This window comes from Exserohilum turcica, assembly GCF_000359705.1.
Source record: "Exserohilum turcica Et28A unplaced genomic scaffold SETTUscaffold_6, whole genome shotgun sequence".
NCBI lineage: Eukaryota > Fungi > Ascomycota > Dothideomycetes > Pleosporales > Pleosporaceae > Exserohilum > Exserohilum turcicum.
In genome coordinates, this window is record NW_007360277.1 from 1,283,366 (window position 1) to 1,306,051 (window position 22,686).

Here is a 22,686-nt window from a genome sequence, read left to right on the forward strand (position 1 = left end):
GGAGGCTTAGGTGGGGAGGGGGGGGGTTGAGGGGTGAGGGGGGTGACTTGCAGATGCCACACTGTGGCTTGGGGGAGGTATCGGAAACACACACACACACAGAGAGAGAGAGAGAGGGATATTTATCGTTATAGTACCCCTTAATACTTAGTTGCGCATGTATGTGGTACGTGTGTGGGTGTTGCACACTCCTCCACTTTCCTCTCCCTCCACACAGCCTTGTTTCCACCATTCCCTCTCTCTCCTTCTCTCGCTCCCCCCAGACACACACACATACACACATGTGGGGGCGCCACCCCCCGCCCCCGTCACCACGCACCACAACAAGGCCGTACATAAAACCGCCGACCAGGAGCCCGCACCCCCTTCCTTGCAACCCGCTGTCAGACCAGGTCCAGGGAAGAAGAAGAAGGGGGAAGATGCAACGCAAGTGCAAGTATGCGGCACGCCATTTTAATTTTTTTTTTGCTTACTTATGTAGCTAAACGGCGCTGTAGCCGCGTTTCAGATGTTGCGACTTGGGTGGTGTGTGTGTGTGTGTGTGTGTGTTTGAGAGAGAGATGGAGAGATGAAGAGAAGGGTGAAAACCCAGGCCTATATTTGTTAATTGTTTTGTGTGATATATGTTTATGTATACATATGTGTATGTACAGTACAAGTATAAGTGTAAGTTGGGATACATTACATTATACACTTCCCCCCCCCATACCCTAGTCCCCCCGAATCCCCGGTTTTGGGGTTATTTTATTTTCGATTTTTTTTTCTTACTCGAAAGGTTTCACCATTCTTACTTCCGCTCACTCACCCACTCAGTCGGTCAAGTCAGACTGCACCTTTCTTCACCGGATGCCCAGCTCTTTTTTTTTCTGCGTGCATCTATAATACACACATACACAGGCTTATTTCACCACTGCTTTTACCTCGATTTTATGCCGAAAAAAAGATAAGAAAAAAAGAAGAAGAAGAGGAGGAGGAATTCCAGACTTTCCATCTATCCTAGACGCAAAAAAAAAACACCCCAATACGTACGTACTTGGGCTTTTGTACTTGTAATATTTGACGGAAAATTTTTACCTACGTAGGGAAAACACACAAAGATACCAACTTACCCCCTCCTCTCTCTTTCTCTCTTTCTCTCTTTTTCTTCCTTCCTTTCTTCCTTTCGTTCTTGTAATCCTTGGATGAAAAAGGCTGTATACATACATACCCGCCGCACTTAAATCGCGTTTCGAAATATTTGCATTGCATTGCATTGCATCCCCCATCCCCCCCTTTTTTTTATCGTTCTTTCTTTCTTATCATCCGTTGTTCATGGTGTTGTTACACATCATGATGCCCATTATACCACCATACCATACCATACTACCCCCCTCCAAATGCTACATCACATTGCACACATACACACACACACACATTGCCATCCATCCATCCATCGGGAGCGGGAAAGGCGCTTGGGACTGGAGCTGGACTCGCTCGCTCGCCCGCCTCTCGCCCGCCCGCTCGCCTGCCGCCGCCGCCGCCTCATTCGCAAAAAACCACATCCAACATGAACCGAGGGGTGAGCCAGAATAATACTAGGTTACCTTCCTGTTTGGTTTTTTCCCGTCATCTGTGCGGCGATTTGTCAAACAGAAAAAAAGTGGGTTGCAAAGCTTACCTGCCAGTCCGTCTCTCCAAACATGACTTGCATCCGGGGCCCGAGAAAAAAAAAAGAGAGAGAGAGAGAGAGAGAGAGAATGAAGAGGGGGACCGCAAACCCCTTGTGTTGCAGGAACCGGGTAAACGTGCGGCATGTGTCGTCGTTTGGAAAAAAGTGTAGGTGGAAGTAGCAGGGGGCTTTTTTTCGCTTTTCCCTCTCACACCCTCACCCGGCTTGTGTGTGTGTTTTTTTCTTCTTTGGCACAGGGATATAGGTACAGGCACAGGGATACGCCCAAAATCCAAGTCAGAATCTTGCTCATGGTCGTTTGGAAAGCGCATTCTCCGCCCCAAAGTGGCGAGCTGAGGCTGAAGGGGAGTGGGGGAGGGGGGGGGAACCGTCAAAGGGTCAAGACCATTTCCGACCCGACATGAACCACCCCTCCCCCCCCCCTGGATGGCGATCCATAATCCGTTCTGTCTATCTGTCTCTCTTCGTGTATATGTGTCTTGGGCCTCTCTCTTTTTTTTTGTGCAAATCCCCAATTCCTCGGGTCCACCCCCCCCTCCCTGCACACCCCCTTCTTCTCGCCAATCGCAGGCGCTCGGACATATCTTGTCTTTTATGCCCCACCTACCTACCACCCACTACTTAATTGGGGTTTAGAGGTGCGTGCGTGCGTGTGTGTGTGTGTTAACACACACAGGGCACACACACACACACCAAAGTTTAGGTAAGTAAAGTAAGTCAGTATACCAACTGAAGCCTCTTCCTCCCCTACCCTCTCCCCCCTATGAAGAAAAAAATGAAGGAAACCAAAACAACATCCCAACAAGAATACGAACAAGATGAAGATCAGAAAGGACCCCGCTACTCTGGGACCGATAAAATAAAATAAAAAGCTTCTTCTGCATCCGGGGGAAGGAAGGGGGGGGGATTTTCTGGTTAGTTGGGGGGGGAGATGACGGCGGCGGCGGTGACGGTCCTTTTTCTTTTCGGGATTGCCCGCGTCCCGCCGTGTGCCGGCGAAGGAAAAAGGGAAAAAAAAGGGAAAAGGGAATAAAGTATGATGTGTGATGTGTGATGCTTATGTATGATGGATGCCCCCCTCAGCTTATACGTACTGTAATGTATCTGGATGGAATGGGCTTTTGCACACACACAAATACGCCGCCAGCCCCCCTTCAAGGGCGAGCCAGACAAACACACTTGGACTTGGACTTCGGCCAAATGGAAGGCAAGGAAGAAACGCGTTCAAAGGGGATCGAAAGCCCATGACTCGTCAGTTTTTAAACGTACGGATGGTTGCTCATGCGGACCATTGGCCAGGTCCCGGTAAAAGGTAGGGCGACTGGCGGCGTTACGCCTCGTCCATTTTCTTGGGGCCGGCGTCACGGTTCGTCCCCCTAGGACGGGTAGTGGTAGTTAGTTCGCTAGCCACGCCCACGCACGATGACTCGTGCTCGCGTCGTCTTGTTTGGCGGTTGACGGCATTATGCCTGCAGGTTCCAGAAAGTAAGAGGGCCGTGCTGAACAAAGTCCTTCGTGGGGCGTTTTAGAAGTGTGCCTGTGTGTGCCTGGTTTGTCTGTCTGTGTGTGTGTGTGTGCCTGGTGAATATATGAGCGCCGGTGAGGCAGGACCCCCGGAACATAGCCATGTTTCGCGCCATCTCTTGCGCGGACATCCCGGATCCTGCTCTCTCTTCCCCCCATGCCGTCGCCTCAGGACCATCCATAGCCACTGAGCTATTATACGCCCCCCCTCATTCGACGACTGCCCTTTTTATTTATTTATTTTTGTTTCTTTGTTTGATTTGTTTTTCTTTGCATTGACGTGCAATTACCACTACCCCAAGCAAGCAAGCAACGAGGAAACGGCATAATGTTCCGGCTATCCAAATCTCGCAAGGACAAACCAGAGCGAGAGTCCGAAGACATGTAAGTCGTGCAATAATAGGGGAGGTACTGGATTTTCGAATCACAGGGGGAAAAAAGGAGAAGAAAAAAAGGTGGTATGGTGAAATGGGATGAAAAAAAAACTCCGGTGGCGCATTCGGTGGCGCATTAGCCATCAGGCTTGGTGATGGTGAATTGTGGTAGTAGTGGTGGTTGTTACAATTTCTCGAACAAAAACCACTGACATCACCTCCCCCAGATTTGAATCGTCGCGGCCACGCACCATTGGAGGCCTGAAGAGACTTGCGTCGGGTAGACTACGCTCGGTGTCAGTTCCACGGGTCGTCACACGGACACCCAAGCCGTCGACGAGCAGCAGCACCAGAACCCTAACCGCATTCCATACGACAGAAACGCTGTACGACCGTGACCGGAGAGCATATCCACACGGCGTCGACGCAAGGTGGGAATCCGATTGTGGGAGGAGCGTTGTGCCATGGACTCGACTGTACGAGGGGCGCAAGCTGCCCACGCACGTATACAAAAAGACGCCGAGAGAAGTCTTTGATTGTATTGTTGCACAGCTGGAACAGCTTCACCTGGACCAGGACCAAGCGTGTGCGTCATGCTATCTCGACAACCTGCACAGTCTGTCGCTGGCCAGCCGTGCGTGGGGCGAGGCCGCAACCGCAGTCCTGTACCGCAAGGTGCTGGTGCTGGCCAACACGTCCGAGCGAGCAGCAGCGTATCCGCGGCTGAAAATCAACGGAACCAGCCGCCTGAAGCTGCTTCGACGGACGCTCCGCGAGAACAGCATGCTGGCGGACATGGTCAAGGAGCTGCATGTATCCGACTTCCAGACGCTGTACCACGACGCGACGATTGAGCAGGAGGAGATTGTGAATCTCGTGGCCTCGCTGGTCATGGCGTGTCCGCGTCTGGAGCGCCTTGTTGGTTTCCACGTGCCGTTTTCAGCGGCGTTTGATCGTCTCTCGCATGCGCTGTCGACACGGCCGAATCTGCGGGAGCGGGCGTGGATGCTGGGCGATGCCGACCACGACGTCAACGACGAGGACGAGCATGAGATGCGGGGCCTGTACATTGCCGAATGCGATCCCACGGAGCACTTCCTGAGCCTGAATTCAAACCACCCCATGTTGTCGACGCTGGTCCTGCACCAGGGAGCAGGAAACAACTTGTCCCACCTCAACTTTCGAGCCATTGTCGGCACCCTGCGCAGCTTCCCGCAGCTGTCCCATCTGTCCATCAGCGGACTCCCGGCGAGTTCGTTTACTAATCTTGTTCTGAACGCCCTGCCCGCAAACCTGCGCAGCCTCCGTCTCGAGAACCTCCCGGGCGTCACGGAGAAGGGCATCAGTCGCTTTGTGACTTCGCCGCAGGCAGTCGCGCTTCAAAAACTCTCGCTCATCAACCTGGAAATCCGGAGTGTACTCACACTCGCCGATATTTTCTCCGCCCATCTAGCAGGCCTAGAAGAGTTCTCTTTGGTCCAGGACAAAGCACCCACACTCCCCGGAAACCATCTGACACCTACCTTTCATTCGCCATCGCTCCGCTACCTCCACTGGGAGCTCCGGTCCGAAGACAGTCCACTCCCCGCGTTGACGTTTCTGTCGTCTGGAGAATATCCGGAATCCCAGGCTCCGGCTTCGGAAAACTTGGAACTGAGCTGCTGCGTGGGCACGTACATCCTCGCGGCCAGCATCAGGAACAACGGCTTCCCACTGCTCAGCTCCATCCGCATACCGCACGATCCCCAGGGCACCATTCAGTCGCTGTGCCGGCCGCTCAGTTCAGCACTGCTCCAGTCGGACATGGTCAAACTATCCGAAGAGCTCATCTCCGGCTCGTCTCACGGAGACGGGGCGTCCATCTGCACCGGCATGTCAACGGCCCGCGTCGATTCGGTCGTCGACTCGCCCGTGTTCAGCCCTTCGACGCCCGATGCCATCCTGGGCCCAATGAGATCGCGTCTCGCGGCACAATCCCGCATTCTGGCCGCGAGAAAGGAGCCCGGCATGGCGGTCCGCGTGATCGACCCGGAGGGCGAGGTCTGTGTGAACAAGGTGTTTGGGTCCTACGTCGGCCACGTGGGTAGCAACATTACCTATGAATTGAGGCCGCAAAGATGGGTGGTGAGGCAGAATGCATGGATGACCGAGATGGAGGCTGTGGCTGGCTGTAGGGCTGCAGATAACACTCACGACGGGCTTGCCGCCACCTGGAGACCCTGTGGACACCTGGTCGGCGCGGGAGTTGATGGGCGAGCAGTGTCCGTGGACAATCTGTTTTGATTGTCATGGCGTATGCAGCCTATTTCAGTCTGTCGTCACCAGGGATAAATTTCCTTTGTAAAACCCCCCTTACGATACCCCTTTTGTACCATTTACCAGATCCAGCGACAGTCGCTTTATGATACCCGAGGGCGGATTCCCCATGCTTTGTACGGTATTCAAAACAATGAGAGGCTTGTTTGGTCTCGCGTCGAGGAAGGACAGGTACTCGTAAATGTACCAGTACTAGCTTGTTTTGCGCTTAGTATGTAACAGGCATTTCCATATGTTGCTCTCAACTTACATGGCCTTCATTCCAGGCGTGAGAATGAGTAACGCTGGTGAGGAGCCGGTTCGTTCTTGTACAATATACCAGTTTTGATGGCCATGCTTTTTTCAGGATCTGAAGCGACAAGTCGTAGCATAACATTACATACATGCGCACGGGCTGTGCTACACTGATAGGATCCGCGGACTTCAGCGAAGCGTCACCGAAATCCTCAAAGGATTGCTGGTGGGTTTTTGCCCAGAAGATCGAGTAGGCCATTTTCCAAGCTTCTCTAATACTATTTCTATTTTTTGCGCATGCCCTGGTACATGGTTCGGAAGACGGAGGGAAAGATTTTGATAATGGCTGATGACTGATGCGAAATGGCGGCTGGAAGTCTGGCAAATGAAACACGATGCCATGTAGCGTAGCGTAGGTAGGGGGGGAAGGGGACCCGCACGTCGAAATGCGGAACATAAGTGGGCATACCCACAGCCTAATAATGGAGCGAGGCCCGAGGCATGACGTGCAGCCTGGGGCCCGTAGGATGTGCGTCGCAAAATGCGATTTGAGGTTCGCGCATAAGCATAAGCATGACCGAAGTTGGTGCTATGCAACCGATGGCGAACGAAACCAATCGGCCAAAACACCCGAGATGCTCGATTCGATCCAGATGCCGTGGCATGCCCATGTCAGGCACCCGGTCATGCACTGTGACCTACAAACAGGAACAGTTTCTTCTCTGGCTGACGCCTCGGAAGCGGATGCGTTGCGTGTTGATTGGTACTCGGTGTTCTTGGGCTGCCTGTTAAATGGCCGTCTTGGTAAGAAAACACTCGTATTTGGCCCTACGCCTGGGGGTCAAGACCATTTTTTACATATGAACCCTGCCCGTCCAAAACCGCTGCGCAAGGACGGGCTTTTTTTTCTTGCTTCTCTTTCTTTTCTTTTCTTCCAGGCAGATTGTTACGCTAGATGCAAGATTAACACACCCAACTTCGCCTTACCTTCCGTCGATATACAAACCATTCCACCTTTTTTTTTCCAACAATGCAGGCTAGTTGCTGCTCGACTGGCCAGCAGTGCATGTCGGATCGTGCCTCGAATAGCTCCGAAGCTAGCTCAGAGTAGGGAAATGCCCATGGACGTCTCGAGACGAAAGCGGCAGGACGCGTTTGCCTGGCCATGGCTGCCCACCCCCCCAGGTCCTTTCCGCGGATACCGGTCGTCTCGAAACAGGGCCATTATTCCCAGACTGTGCCCCCCTCCCCCCCCCCAATCCGACATTGCCGCTTCCGAAAATATACCATGTCGGATAGGTGCATGCCCCCCAATGTCTTACACTACACAGGCGCTACCAAGGGAAAGTGGATCGATGGTAGTGGGTCGGCTCTGCGCGTGGGGAGCAACGCCCATAAAACTCGCCATGCCCACGGCTGGTCCTTGATGTGAATTACCCGGAAAGGAAGCGTCGAGCCCGGCGCCAGGGCAGGGCGGTCGATCCATGCCCAGCAGCTTGTTTGAATTAGCTTCATGGCCGTGGTTGCTAGCAGCGCTGCAAGCCCTTAAAGCCACATGCAGGACTTGCGGGCGATGCATATTCAGTCACACCCGTAGCCGCGAGAAGGAAAGACAGAAGGAAGGAATGACAGCACAGAGTGTTTGGACGCTGGAGCCGGCTGTTGATTAACATGGCGGCGGGATGGTTGGTTTGCACAATCAGACGATCTTCTCCGATCGGCGCGTCGGGAGGCCTCTTCCGGTGTGGTCTTGGCATCACACATACCGAAGTGGATACCAAAGGGCGGCCAGCATCTAATGGCCTCAGGTGGAGCCTTGCGCTAGAGACGAGCCCGCAGGATCGGAAGCGTGCCGTTGTTATAGAGAGGGCCTGCCGCTGTTGCTGCCATGCAGTGTCCAAGGGCTGACATGCCTTGCAGCGTAGCTTTTGCATGCATGTATGCACTTGGCTCCCAGGTATGTTGGCAATTCTGTCATTTGATTCCTGTCTACCACTGAACCCCGAGAAAACATTAGAAAGAACCCTCTCTGCTCCCAAACGCCTTGACAATATGCAAATCCACAGGCTCCTCAGTGCGACTGATTTTCGTAGCCAGCAATGCAGCGGAATGACTAACGAATGCAGACAGTTAATGATATACAACAGGCGCTGGTACATGGGGACGTCAAGACAACCAGACTTGGTTGCGCCACTTCCGTCTTGGAGCCAAACGCCGGGAAACGCAACGCAAACGGACCAAAACGACTGCGGCATGCCTACGAGACGGGCCTGAGTGGAATGTGGCCTTCGAGCTGAGGCATGACTTCAAGAATCTTGGGATCCATGGTCCAGTTGTTCAAGTCGGCGATTGTGCTTTCAAAGAGAGGAGTTATTCGAGTGTATCCCGACTCAATGTCCCAGTAGTGGCACGCGTCGTCTGCGTGCGGCCACGTGATGCCGATCAAGCCGACGAAGCTGGTGACCGAGTATTTCTGGGGGTACTGGTAAAGGAACTGTCGCACCTGAGGCCTGATAGGACGTTAGTCTGGGAAAATGGCCATGACGAGGAAAGAGCATGGAAACATACCATGGAATCATGTCGATGAACAGGTCGTAGGGCGACGTCTCCTGCCTTGCTACTGGCGGCATCAACCAATCCGGGCCGGCATTCAGGTTTTCGGCAGTGGGCCAAATGAGATACTAGCGGCTGTGGTTAGTCACCGTATGCGGGCACCGAAAGCGCAGCACCTACCCGCACCATCTTTGTCAAAACCCACGTAGAGGCAAGCCTGATGGGAAAAGAGGCTGTGGGCAGCACCCTGTTGCAGGTCTTGGCACACCACGTCGAGACTGGCTGCGCATCCTGGGGATCCATGAAGCCCAGCAAAAGCGTGTCGACATCAATCTCGGATCTGCCAAAGATTTGTGATTCGCTCCATCCATTGGCAAGCAGGTCTCGCTTGGTCCTCCGGTAAAAGGCGCAGTCAAAGCCAAACTTGCTCAGCGGGTCGGCGGCGGCAGTCATGTCCATGTTCAGTGGGGATGGGTTCATGGATACGGCGGGGTCAACTTGGGGGGCATCGTGCGAAAAGGCCAGCGAAGAATGGCTCTGTTCTCGACTTGGAATGCATGTCAGTGTCTTGGATGGGAGTGCGGCCAGGGCGATTCAAAAGTACCTTTCGTCCCGAGAGGATTCGCCGTACGACGAAGTGCCCATGTGGTGGGCGGTGCCAGCAAAGGCCTCGCTGCCCGGAGTTCCATACGAGTCGCCCTCGGCAAGACTGGACGCCTGTCCCAGCGAGTCGTGGCTGCTTGCCAGACGCGGCTCATGCGAGTCTCGGGCGGAGCCACTCGACAGGGCCTTCTTGATGTCGTCGGCCGAATGGTGGGCAAAGCCGTTCTTCTCAATCTCGGCGGCCCAGGTGGCGGCCGAGGCGCGGTTGGGAGCCATGGCGAGCAGCGAAATGACCGACTTGATGTCCTCGAGCTCCTTGGCCAGGCGGCGCACGTGGGCGCGCAGCTGGGTCGTTGTCTTGCCATCCTCGGCCACGTCGTACACACACGTGAGGTTCTTGGACTGGCAGGTGTTGCATTTTGGTCTCACGCCGTCGCACTGGATGGGGAGCAAGGGGGGAGCTCTGGTCAGCTTTGATTCGGACACGACGAGGAGGTGGGGGGAGGGGAGGGGGGGGGAAGACCAACCTTGGACTTTCGCTTCCTGCAGCTCTCGCATGCTATCGAGGTAATCTTGCCGCGAGGGGTGCGCAGGGCATATGTGCCGGCAATGGGCGATTGATGCTGTCCGCGAGCATTGGCAAGGGCGCCGCCAAGGCCCTGCTTGGGCGCCAGCGGAGCCTTATGATTGGCGGCGGGCGAGGCGACCGGCGGGCGAATCACAAGATTGGTTTGGGCGTTGTCGAGGTGAAGTGGGATGTGGCTGTCGTCCCATTCCGACGACTCTTGGCTAATGACTCGTCAGCAAACTCGTGTTCTGTCTGGCAAAAGATGCAGCAATATGTGCCTCTGAGGTCTGGTCGCAGCGCGCATTCCGCCGGGCGCTTTGGTCTGGTCAAGTCTGGAGTCGATAGGCGTGTCTGGAGAGGGTGCTTTGGACCCCGCGCACGCTGCCCAGATCTCGTATCCCGAAACGATTGCCGATGGATATCCTTGGAAATGGAGACATGGACGTGTCATGCTGACCACGAAAGCGGCGGGTTTATCAAATTCGCCTTTGCGGTAATCTGGGCCCTTTTGCAATCGAGGTGGCTTTTTTTTTCCTTCCGTCTCAAGTGAGTTGCCGGAGACAGCCAACGACGCGAGGACGTAAGATGCACCGCAGATCCTTTCCCAAAACCAAGCAAGATCGTTCAAACAGTGCTTCGCGATTCCCGCACACGACTTGGCATGTCCGGATCGTGACGGTTCCTTGGGCGGGCGGGCGGACGGGCGGGCTTCCTGCTTTTGGCTGTGACGGCTGGTGTCGAGCGATGGGCATGCAAACCTCTGGACCGAGTGTTGGTGTTGGTGTAGCCGTCGCTGTGGCCGTGGGCAGGCCCAGTGTTGAGAGGTCCAGGTATGGCAGACGAGGCGGTCGGGGTGTGGGAGACCGGTCCGAAGCAGAGCAATGGGCTGCCTTCTGCCGCATACATGCCGGTGGGGACCTCGGGATCATGCAACGAAAAAAAAAGACGGGTGAATATACTCACATTTGAATGCCACTCGCCTGTGCAGCAGCATCCGAGGACCGGCGCATCAGACGTGGATTGGAGGCGGCGTGTGGAAGGGCTTCTAGGGCGTCTGGCAGACTGGCGCTGCCATACCAGTAACTTATTCCTGCAGCGGCACGTTAGCCTGGCCGGCCATGACGAGGGCGTGAGATTGCCGACGTACCCGGAGAAGAAGTCGAGGGTTGTGCAGGCATGAATGCGAGCATGTCTCGGTGCGTGTGTGTGTGTGGAGGCTTTGAGCAGAAGGAGCTATGTCGGAGTAGGGTGGTGGAGAAGAAAGGTTTGTACGGTGTTCATGTGGAAAGATCCGCAATGCACATCGGGCATTAAGTCTGTATATCGTGTGCTGGGGGGGGTGGGGAGGGGGGGGGCTGTGGTTCCTTTAGTGGCCGGCAAACTCCTATGCGGAACTGCTGACAAGGACATACAGCTGGAACGAAGTTTCAAAGGCGTCGGCCACCTAAACACCAGGCTGCGGATGCAGTTGGACCTAGTGGTCTAGCGCACCACACAGTTAAACGACCGTGGGGAATCGGGTTAGGCGACTGCAGAGGCCGGCTAGGCTAGAGGCGCCGCTCTTCACAGATACTGCCCCCAGCTTGCGGAGGCGGAGGCGGAGGAAGACGACGAGCTCGACGGCGACGACGGGCGACGACGGCGAGCAGCAGAGGGGCGGCCACGTGCGGCAGGTGGTGGTGGTGGTGGTGGTGGTGGTGTGTGGGCGTTGGACGTCGAGGTCCATACAGCACACGTACAGTACATGTATGTATGTATGTATGTATGTATGTATGTATGCCTGTATGTCTGTATGTAGTATGTATGTATATATGTATGTATGTATGTAGTATGTATGCGTGTATCCAAGTATGTATGATTGTTCTTATTATTTTTTGGGCGTGGCTCATGGCAGAGCATGGCGTGGCGTGGCATGGCATGGCCTGGCATGGCCTTTGGGGCGATCAGGCTGGGGCGCGCCATGCGCACGATCAAGGCTGTTGTGGGAAATCGGACCCTTTTCTTGGGTGTAGCAGCTAGGAGCAATTGGGCCAGCGCGCCCGGCGATCGTCACGTTGCATTTCACCCTTGGCGCAGCGACGGGCGGCAGATCGTCTGAATGCGGCTTCTGGACAAAGGTTCGACGCCCTCGCTGCCCTGCTGCATGCACGGCGGACCACACGCCCACGACGCTCTTTTTGCCTCTTTTTGCCCTCGCCCTCTCTCGTGCTCGCCCACCCGCCCCGTACCCTCTGGGGATGGGTGCCAGACACGGTAATATGCATTCGGCCCGATAGCCCAGCAGAGCTTGCTGGCACTGGCGACGCCGCCTCACTGAAGCGCGATTCCACCCTCTGCCTCGAGCAGCCACTGCGGTAACTAACCATGTGTGCCAGTGGGAGTGGGAGCATCCAGGTGCAGTAGCGCATGACGTAGATTTTGAGTTTGTCCACCACCAATCCCATGGCTGTGCTCGGCTGCAAGAGGCCGGCGTTATACCAAGCCTGGCAGACAAGACGCCTTGGGCGGCCGAGCCTTTGTAGCCAGTGTTGCAGGAACATGGGCTCCCTCCCGTGCATTAAGTAGTAGGCCTCTGGTCTCTCAGTCTCTCAGTGTCTCTCTTTCTCTCTCTCTCTCGCTGTGTCTCTATCTCGCAAGCCCGCCACTGGACTGGGCCATGCCATGCCATGCCGTGCCATGCCGTGCCATGCCCGGGCTACCGCAAGACGGTCGAGAGCGTGCGCCTTGGTACCTTTTTCTGTTCATCTTCCATCGAGACTGCATCAAAAACCTCCGCATTCCCCCCCTCTTCCCCCCGTCCCCCGTCCCCCGTCCCCTGCCCCCCCGTCCCCTCGCCCCCCTCCGTCTATCCTACCCTAGATATATCCTTGGCAAGCAGCGTGAGAAAAACGGCGGCGAAGATCGTTCTTGGCCAGATGCTGGGGTTACCAGAGGCTGTGTGTGGCTACTGGATAATTACCGATCGAGTCGCTTCGGCCAATTGACAGGGCGCCGTTTGCACGACCGACTGCGGTGCATGCGCCCAAAGCAGTTGGATGGGGGGCCGGTTACTGTTGCTGTCGAGGGTGTGTGTGGGTGTGGGTGCGGGTGCGGGTGTGTGAATGGCGAGGGTATGCGCGCTAGCCGGATTGGGCAGTACTACCCCTAAAACTCTATGTATGGCGTACGGGCTCGTCTTCGACAAGGCTTCCTTGGGCACATTGCTCTAACCATCTTCTGCTGCGCTTCCCGTTGCCAGACGCGAACCCAAGGTTGGGCCACCGAGCATTTGGCCGTACATGTATGTGCAGCACAGCACAGCACACACAGCACCGCACAGCAGGGCAGGGCAGGGCGGGGCAGCGAGACACTGGTGTACACTGGCAGTGAAACTCTTGTCATGCTCGTCGTCGCCGTGTGTCAGCCCGTGAGCGCGGAGCCAGGCACTTCCTGGAACGGAGCTGTCGCCGGCTGGGGGGCAGTATGCTCGGGCAGATTGGCGATGTCGAGGCTAGAGACTCAGTCGGCGCCCGCCTTTCCCCATGCGACGCCTCGCTCGTATCGTCGACTCTCTCCCATGCCCTCAGGAACCTTATTGCCATGTATCTACCCATCTACACCATGTCGACAGTGCTTATGCAGGGCCTAGCCATGTTGACATGTCTCTCCCTCTTTCTCGACCCTCTCTGTTCTCGACGCTGCATGGCTGCACTAGCCGCGACTACTGCCATGGCCCGACGGCGCAACTTGCAGCCGCTCCCAATCTTTTTTGCTTGTGCTCACTTCTCGTCCCTTCAGTCTCGATAGCAGCGTGGTGCATCTCCGGGGAGTTAGCAGAGGGCGAATGACGTACTCTTTACAGTACATGATTACTATACACCATCCAGTCGCGCAGCCGCCAGCCAATCAATACTCGGGCCAGCCAGCTCCAGCACTTGGTCGCACTCGTGCTCGCACTCGCACCTTGAACTCGTCGCAGCTACACACACACTACCACGTCTCCGCGTCTACTGTAACTGCGCCATGCTATCGCCGGGGGGGGGAGGCAGCGTGGCCGGCTTTGACCGGGCGCGTGACGTAAGCTGCGGTGGGGCTGAGATGCGTGGATGCGTGGATGCGTGCGAGGGGAAAAAATACTCGCTGGATGGGCGCGTAAGACCAACGTGCGGTGTGCATACAGCATACACACACATGCAATGTGGGACGGCGTCCAGGCCTTTGTCGGTGGTGGGGCATGCCTCACTGTCGGCTTGTTCGCATTCTTCCCGACACTCTGGCACCCGGCGTGTAGTAGCATCGACTATCCTGTGTGGCGTGGTGTAAGTAGCTACTACTACTACTACTACTACTACTACTACTACCACCACTACCACTACTAGGTGTACATTCACGGCTACGGCTACACCATGCACTATGCGTCCATCAGGGTCCCTCGCCGCCGCATGCCATCCACCGTTTCACAATCAGCTCACCACCGCCCACCACGCGCACCAATTGCCCGGCTTACCTTGGACGCTCAGCCAGATTCCAGAAGCGACGCCATCGGATGTGCTCCCTTCCGCTAGCCCCAATCCATGGCTTCCAGTAATCCTCCTACACTTACCCGCACTACACTACACTACACTACACCCACACTACCAGCTACCCTCCTCCATGTCTAGCTGTCCACTGCTTCTACTTTGACGCACATGGCCACAATCGTTCGCCGCAAGCCACCGCCCGCCCAAGGACCTCAGCCTTCTAGCGCATCGCTTCCACGGCTGTGTCCACTTTCTCTCTTCGTCTTACTCCTACCCTGTCTCCCATAACTGCCAAATCTGTAGCACGCATCGTCGCACTCGCCGAGGGGAAAGAGACTGGGGGAATTGCGAGGGGGAGGGGGGGCTTTGCTTCGGCCCATCTCTTCCACCTCGCAAGTCTCACCGACTTCCGCCGCGGGCTCCATAATCTAAGCTTTCGATACAAGCATGTGAATGCACCCAAGCAAGAAGAGAGACAAGCAATTGTTGCTTCGGATCACTCTCTTCCAGCCATTCTCGTGCCTTTGCTCGACTATGCGTTGCGTCTACCGTTGGTTTCCCGTATCAGCAACCTCGCTTTAACCGGTTGGCGTGTCGTGCACTTGGCTTTCTCCCCAAGAAAGAAAAGAAAAAATAAAAGTGGTTCTAGCCCACGACACGCCCATTGTTCCCCCACACACCCACACACACACACACAGCCCCAGGGCGAAGCTTTTTTACCCACTTCCACTACTTTCTTGGACCTCGTCCCCCCGGGTTCGCCGTATTCTTTGCCATGTAGGTATGCTATGCTACTGTAACATGGATCGGCTCGCGAATCTCAAAGGCGGATGATCGCCGACTACGGTGACGGAGTGCGGGTACCCTACCCAGCTAACCCAACGTATTCGGATACGGGAAAAGGCGCGTCACAGGGGTGGCGGCGAGGAGGGGGAAGACCTCGGACGACTGAACAAAAAAAAACACCGCCCCAAACATTCATGCAGCAACCACACCCCCCTTTGTCCCAATCGCTTTGGCTGAGTGACATGCCCGGCTCTCAGTCGTCCGAATTGCTTATTGTAACCATGTGTCATTTACCGCTTTGTCATGCCCGCCGCCTGACTCAACCACATGTTGCAGGGCCGAAGTGCTGCGCATGCTGGGGTGGCGAGCCCTCTCTCTTTCTCTCTCTCTCTCTTTGCTTTTTTTTACAGCGATCGTCACCGTAGAACAAGGCCCCGAAACAGCTTCACCTGCCATGCTTGAATCACAAGGTTTTTGCCTTTATCTCGTTATACTTTTTTTGGCTACTTTTTTCTTTAGTCCAGGTTACGGCCCGAGTACCCTGGTACTCAAAAAACAAAATTTGGGAGCGTCTGCCCGAGTTCGCCCGCATCGTTTTTTTTTCTGCCTGGCAAATAGCTGTGCATAGATGTGTATGTCGGTGTACTAGGGCTGGGGAGGGGGGCTGTGTTGTTAGAAAGCCCCGCGCCTATGTGAGTGTGTTTTGCAACTAAATAAAATAAAATCACCCGTTTTGTACGAAATTGGAATACTTCCCTGCTTTGCCGAGGCGGGCTCGTCCCCACATGGCCACAACATGGTTTGCCTCCACACGCTGCTGCTGCACGTTTGTTGTTCGTGTTCGTGTTGATTGCTCGCACTCGCACTCGCGTGCTGCAACGTTTGGTTTGGGGGGGGGCGTCCCCACTTGATACGAAAGCATGGATACCACGCTATGTAGTGTCTGTACACCGTAAGACGCGATCATCATCATCATCATGACGGTGCCGGAGAAAGGGAAACAAATCAACTCAAATCACATCACATAAAATCAAATGATGACCAACTAAGAACGACCGAGGTACAAGGGGAAGGGGAAAGGGAAGAGGGGGGAATGTATGCCGCGAGCACGGGGTGTTTCACACAAAAAACAACAACCAGGGTAGGGTCAATGATTGCCCAAGTACATACTTGGACCTTTTTTTTTGGACTACACACTGCGCAACAAAATAACGTTGTGTACTTGGGGAGGGGCAACATCACACACTTCCATCCGTCCGTTTGTCCCCTCAGTCTTGCCTCATCCCCACAACCTCCCCCCACCCCCTTACTAGTGAGCACAGTAAGAGGACTAGAAACTTGCATCGGCCACATTTCAAGATTTTGGTTGTTATGAATAGCCCGCGTCGCCGCCCCCTTGGTTGGAGTGGGAGGGCGAGGCCATCCGTATTGTGTACAAGTAAGTGGGTTACTTACTAGGGAGCAGTAAATGGTATGGTGTTGCGGATATGCACACTTGGACTCGGCTGGGTGTATCAGTAAGTAGAAATAAATGATATAATGCTCGCTCGGTCAGATCGTGCTGTTCACAGTAGATTTTGCCATGTTTTGGATATTTCAGAGTTCGCACGCTGGGTTGCCAAGCGTTGAACAAGACTTGGACATAGATGTAGGCGTGCAGCAGGAATGCTACTTCGTAGAGAGACGGCAATCACGTGATGCTTACATAACGCAAGCTTGGCTTCATGGGCACTTTCCCCCACGGGATCGCGCAGCCAGTCGCGACAAGACCACGACGAGTTCCTCCTTCACCGGCCCATCTGCATCCGCCGCCTTGACTCGCCTGGCGCAATCGCTCCTGTCTCTTCTTCTCTGCTCCCACAATCAGTGATAGAGACACTCAGTCCTCGCGTGCCCAAGAAATCCGCTGACGCCCAGAACTCCCCCATTCTGAAGACAACATTAGCGACGCGAGAGAAAAAAAGTCGTCCCAAGGAGCCAAGCAGCGTAATGTCGAGCTCGAGCTCTGCTTCCGAGGGCGAGCTCCCCGATACCCGACACAAGGCAAACACAGTCAATTCGCGCAACGAAACTGCGATTAACGGCTCAAACAGGTCCTTTGGACTAGATGGTGCCTGTGAGAACTACCGCGCCTTGAGTCGCTCTCCCTCGCCTTATCGCCGCAAGCGCACCCCGTCTCGATCGCCTTCGCCATATCGGAAGAACCGCACAGTCGACCGATCGCCATCGCCATATCGACGAAGCCGAGCCGACCACAGTGCCAGTGATGCACGAGGCTACAAGCGCAAGGCTTCCCCGCCGCGCGGCCGCCCCGATAAGCGATACCATACTGATCGTAGCAGACACGGTGAGCCGCGACGACCTGCAGCGCCACCTCCACCAAGTTCGGCAAGAGACCGTAAAGATGCCGTAGATAGATCGCATGCAAAGCCCATCTCGTATGCCGAGGTCGAGAATCCAAACCCAGTCCCCGACTTCCGCGGACTCCCTAGAGACAATCATCGCCAGCAACCCCGGCCCAGTGATCGAAGACGCGAGGAGACACACCAGCCGCATGGGCAGAAGCAACAGCCGCCGCCTGATCGCGCAAAGGCTCCGGCTGCACAGGCCGTGGCTGCACACACAAGCGTGTCTGAAGATGTTGAAATGTAAGTATATGCTTCATCGGCCAATGATGTGAATTAGTACTGACGAATGGATCAGGAAAATGGACGGCGATACCACTGATTACACCCCAGCGCCTGTTGAAGACAAGGAACCAACCCAGGAATCGCGCGAGGAGAAGCGGCGCCGCTGGGCTGCCATGCGCGCTGCGGCCGAGCAGCAAAAGGCCAAAGAGAACCTGTTGCAGCAGGCGGTTCTCACTAGTGCGTCGGAAGCGAACACGCCTAACAATGCTTCGCCAGCAGCGTTTGCGGATAGTCCTCGATCTCCGTTCATATCACCCCACAATGGCGACCTCGAATCCGTCCCGGCGTCACCAGACGTCATGGTAATCGATAAGCAGGGGGGATTCAGTGAGGGAAACAGTCCAGGTGCGGCGGCCAGTCCGTCGGCGGCCGATTACGATCCTCTGCAGGACATGTTAGACGACCGGGATCGAGCAGCAAAGAAGAACCACAACGCCGAGGTTTCGTCGGACGCATATCGCGAGACTGACCCCCAGGCACTGTCTACGTTACCGGCTGAGAAGGTGGTGCCTGTTAAGAAACAGAAGAAAGAGTTTGACATGTTTGCCTCTGACGATGATGACGAAGACGAGGAGGATGTCGAGACCGAGGCCAATGTCGCTGCAAAAGGAACAATTCTCGACGAAAAGTTGCTGGATAACTGGGACGATCCAGAAGGATACTACAAGCTGATTAGTAATGAGTTGGTCGACGGCGGCCGCTACCGAGTGATCAAGGGCCTTGGTCGTGGTGTGTTTGCCAATGTCGCACAAGCAGAAGAGGTCAAGACCGACGGAGACGCCAACCCCCGGATTGTTGCTATCAAGATGATTCGCCGGAATGACTTGATGAGGAGGGCGAGTCAGAAAGAAATGGACTTTTTGCGCAAAGTCAACGAGGCAGATCCACAGGATAAGCGCCACATTGTTCGTTTATTGGGCTCGTTCGACCACAAGGGTCATCTATGCATTGTCTTTGAACACATGTCGAAGAACTTGCGAGACCTGCTGAAAGAGGAGACAAATGGACATGGCCTTACTCTGCCTGCCGTACGGATATATGCGCGTCAGATGTTCCTTGGCCTCCAACACTTGCAAAACTGCCAGATTATCCACCTCGACCTGAAGCCTGACAACGTGTTGGTCTCTGCTGACAAGAAGACTGTCAAGCTGGCTGATTTCGGTACCGCCGTCGACAAGCGAGATGTAATTGAGCGCACCGAGTATCTTGTTAGTCGATTTTACCGTGCGCCTGAGATTATTCTTGGCATGGACATTGGCTATCCCGTCGACATGTGGGCTGTGGGCTGTACGGTGTATGAGCTATGGACAGGCAAGATTCTCTTTACTGGGCGCTCCAACAACCAGATGATCAAGTCGTTTATGGATTGTTTGGGATGGCCCAGCGAGAAGCTATTGAAGAAGGGGCTTGCCAACAATGTTCTGGAAAACTTTGAACTCGGGCCGCCACTGAAATTCATCAGCCGCGAGGTTGATCAGTACAACAAGGTCAGTGCATTGTCGTCTCTGAAATTCGTTGCTAACGTTGCACAGCTCTCGGTACGCAAGATTGAGCAGCAGAAGAAGATACCCCGTGACATGAAGACTCGCATTCACGACGCCGCGCGCAACATCTCGAACGGCGGGCCAGCAGTTAGTGAGCTGAATGATTTGGCGGACCTGCTCAGCGCAAGCTTGCACATGAACGTGGAGAAGCGCATCTCACCCAAGGAAGCGCTGGCCCACAGGTTCTTCGCCAGCAAGACGCCAGCACCCGCCAAGGCAGCGCCCGCCAAGTCCGCCGTGGTAAAGCCATCCCTAATCAAACGTGGTACACTAGGCAGCGCACCCAGTATTCGACGATAAGTGGTATGATACCTATTGCATTGTGTTACAAGCTGCTTTTTTTCTTGGTTTTTTCTTGGTTTGCATTTCGGCGACCACTATTTTTTTGTTTCATTGTTTCTTTCATTCTTTCATTCTTTCTTTGATTCCTTCCTTGGTGTTAGCGTGGAACGCGCCGAAGAAGCGGTGGGGGGGCGAGGGGAGAGAGAAGAAAAAAAATATGTCTGGGACCCAAACGTGGTGCAAGCCGACCTGCGGGGGCGTCTGGAGGTCTAGACCCCCTCCCCCTCCATGCATGTTTATGCTCTCTTCTTCTTCTTCTTCTTTTTGGGAATATAATGCTGATTTCACGAGGGGGGGGGGTGGGGCAGTAGACGCCGACCTGGTGGGCGGCTGAATGGATAGGCGGTCAGATGGGCGCCGTGGTGGTGGTGGTGGTGGGCGTTGGTATTGGATCCTACTGCTGCTGCTGTTATTGTTGTTGTATGTACGGGGAGTGTATGGTGGCGAACAAAATTCAAGATTAAAAACAATGGAAATAGATATGGAAGCGGGATAATAGGAAATGGAAATACCGAAGGTGGGGGGGGGTGGCGGGTGCCTTTTTTTTGGATGATGACTTGAACAGGGCGGTATATGTGCGGAGTGGGAGGAAGAAGAGGAAAAGGAAGAGGAAGAGGAAGAGGAAGAAGAAGAAGAATGGGTGCTGGGTATAGGAATTGGAAATGGAATAGGAAATGCAAAAAGGAGATGGAAAGGGAAAGGGAAAGGTGATGGGTACCTAGAGTACATATCAAGAGAAAGAGAGACAGAGAGTACTACGACGCCCTGTTTTTTTTTCTCCCTCATCAAGCGAACTTATCTTGTCTTGTCTTGCCTTGTCTTGTCTTGCCTTGTCTCTCTTTTTTTCTTTCTTTCTTTCTTTCTGAGCCCTGGTGTTGCTATTTCTTATCTATGTATGTATGTATGTATGTAGTACCCTTGTGATTGTGGTTGTGGTTATGGTTGTGTGCACTGTGGCTGTGGACGCTAGCTCTATGTAGAGGAGATACAGACAGATAGACAGATAGATAGACAGACAGGCAGATAGATAGATAGAAAGGACGTATACATGTCATGTTATATTTTTCAGGCTTTGAATTATTGTAGGGGAGATTGGGGAGGGAGGGGGGGGGGAGAAGAAGATGAAGTGTGTATGTATGTACTCATGACCTGAGGTGATCTGACTTAACTTGAGTTGAGTTGAGTTGAGTTGTTCTGGCTTGAATTGAGTTGAGTTGAGTTGACTTGAATGGAATTGAAGTAATGTGATTTCCCTTGCCTTGGATTCAGCATGCGATATCAGAGTGATGGTAACGTGTCTGTATCGCATATAACGCTGACATTTCTACTTTCTTGTTACGAATATACTGTCGTTCACCTATTCATCCATCCATTCATGCATGTACATCTCTCCACCATATCCACGACGCAACGCAACGCAACGCCACAAAACCATCGAATCAGACACGTATATATATATAATCATCTACGCAATCTCACCCCTCAAAAACGCCTTTACTTTTTCCCCCCACACAACCTGTCGCTTGTACACTGTGATTCTGGGTACGGAGCCGCGGCCCAGACCGTCTATGGCTTCGGCTAGCACGGGGCCGCTGCCTTCGGCGCGGACGGCGCGGAGAGGGTACATGTATGTCTGTGTTGAGAGGGTTAGCAACATCACGTTTGTGAGGAAGGGAGAAGAAGACATAGGGAGGAATGGGAGAAGGAGGAAAGGGAAAGCATACCTTGAACGCAAATACCAACGACCCCGACTTGGGCATGCGATGCAGCGTCTGTCGCTCGCACCGGAGTACAACCTGCTCAATGTCGACTTCATCCGCAGGATTCACCTCCTTCTTGCCCTCCTCTTCTTCCTTCTTCTTCTTCTCGTGCTCTGCAGCACTCATATGGTGGCCTCCCAGCTTGAACAGATTCGGCGTCGTGGCAATGCCCCAGTTAACTCGCTTCACGACTTTTCCCACTGGAAGCGCGGCAAAGTATCGGTCCATGCTCTTTTCGAGTTTCTCGCTGTAGTGTGGGACGGGGCCGTGGATGCCAGAGAGGGTGAGACCGAGTTTGGAGAGGGTGCGGAAGCCCGCTGGGAAGCAGTTTACAAAGGCGGTTAGGCGGTAGGGTTGGGTTTCTTTTTCTTCTTGGGATTGAGATTGGGGTTGGGCGTCGTCTTGTGCTGGTGAAGGAGAGGAAGAAGAGTCCAGCGGTTTCTCCAATATAAAAAACTCGGAATCAATGTTTTCGCCAATAATTTCAAGTGCGATTTCGGGCGTCTCGGGCGTCAGCGTGAGCAGTTTATTCGTAGCGTGGTTCTTCAAATGCGTAGGCGCTCCGGTAGTGTTGCTTTCGCTGACCAGGGTGTAGATGGTTGGGAAGCGGCGTGGCAGATAGATTCCTATGAGCCAGTCGTAGAGCTCCATGACAGCGGGAGCGCCTTGAGGCGTGCATGCAATGATTTCTTTTCGCTCGTCTTCGATGTACTTGCGGCGGATGTGCGAGCGTGATAGGTACGTGTTGTCCATGAGGAGGAGCTCCGATAGTGTTGTGTTTTCGAGGGCTGAGAAGAATACTGAGTTAGAAACTTGTCTCGTACAGTGCCATATCCAACGTACCCATGGTCATGTGATATTTTGGCTTGAATGGCCGGATTTGGATGGGCTCTTCTTTCTCATAGTCAAAGTCTGTGAGGGGCTCGATGGCGTAGTATGCTGCTTCCGGGTCGTCTGCTTCAGCCGGTGTCTTTTGTGCGGGGGTGCTTGATGCTGATTTTGGTGTTGAGACTGGTACTGAGTGTGTCTTCTGAGTATGTATTAACTGGGCTGCTGGTACAGGGTGGCGGGTATGAGTAACATACCCGATTGTTATCCTGACGTGCCCATCTCCTACCCCAGACACTCATGGCGCCAAGCGCGAGTAGCAGAAACCACGAAAGCGGCGAGACATGTTGGAAAATGGTGAGATCCATGGTAGCAGTCCAAGGTTTGTCAAGACGT

At 54.3% G+C, this 22,686-nt stretch overlaps 4 protein-coding genes across 4 annotated transcripts; 2 read left to right on the forward strand and 2 right to left on the reverse strand.

The window, feature by feature from the left end:
- Window positions 1-3,521: 3,521 nt before the first annotated feature.
- SETTUDRAFT_180945 (uncharacterized protein) lies at window positions 3,522-6,079 on the forward strand (the record flags this gene model as incomplete). The annotated part of the gene is made up of 2 exons (XM_008031599.1): window positions 3,522-3,577; window positions 3,795-6,079. The coding sequence occupies 2 exons, from the start codon at window positions 3,522-3,524 to the stop codon at window positions 5,848-5,850; spliced, it is 2,112 nt and encodes a 703-aa protein (XP_008029790.1). The 3' UTR covers window positions 5,851-6,079.
- A 2,000-nt stretch (window positions 6,080-8,079) lies between these two features.
- Window positions 8,080-11,019, reverse strand: SETTUDRAFT_121226 (uncharacterized protein; the record flags this gene model as incomplete). The annotated part of the gene is made up of 7 exons (XM_008031600.1): window positions 8,080-8,627; window positions 8,686-8,798; window positions 8,851-9,217; window positions 9,275-9,711; window positions 9,801-10,062; window positions 10,805-10,931; window positions 10,989-11,019. 7 exons carry the CDS (start codon window positions 11,017-11,019, stop codon window positions 8,375-8,377), a joined length of 1,590 nt encoding a protein of 529 aa, XP_008029791.1. The 3' UTR covers window positions 8,080-8,374.
- Window positions 11,020-17,115: 6,096 nt separating this feature from the next.
- Window positions 17,116-19,916, forward strand: SETTUDRAFT_121229 (uncharacterized protein; the record flags this gene model as incomplete). The annotated part of the gene is made up of 3 exons (XM_008031601.1): window positions 17,116-17,774; window positions 17,830-19,303; window positions 19,349-19,916. 3 exons carry the CDS (start codon window positions 17,116-17,118, stop codon window positions 19,658-19,660), a joined length of 2,445 nt encoding a protein of 814 aa, XP_008029792.1. The 3' UTR covers window positions 19,661-19,916.
- Window positions 19,917-21,167: 1,251 nt separating this feature from the next.
- Window positions 21,168-22,658, reverse strand: SETTUDRAFT_22742 (uncharacterized protein; the record flags this gene model as incomplete). The annotated part of the gene is made up of 4 exons (XM_008031191.1): window positions 21,168-21,335; window positions 21,427-22,250; window positions 22,306-22,492; window positions 22,548-22,658. 4 exons carry the CDS (start codon window positions 22,656-22,658, stop codon window positions 21,168-21,170), a joined length of 1,290 nt encoding a protein of 429 aa, XP_008029382.1.
- Window positions 22,659-22,686: the final 28 nt, after the last annotated feature.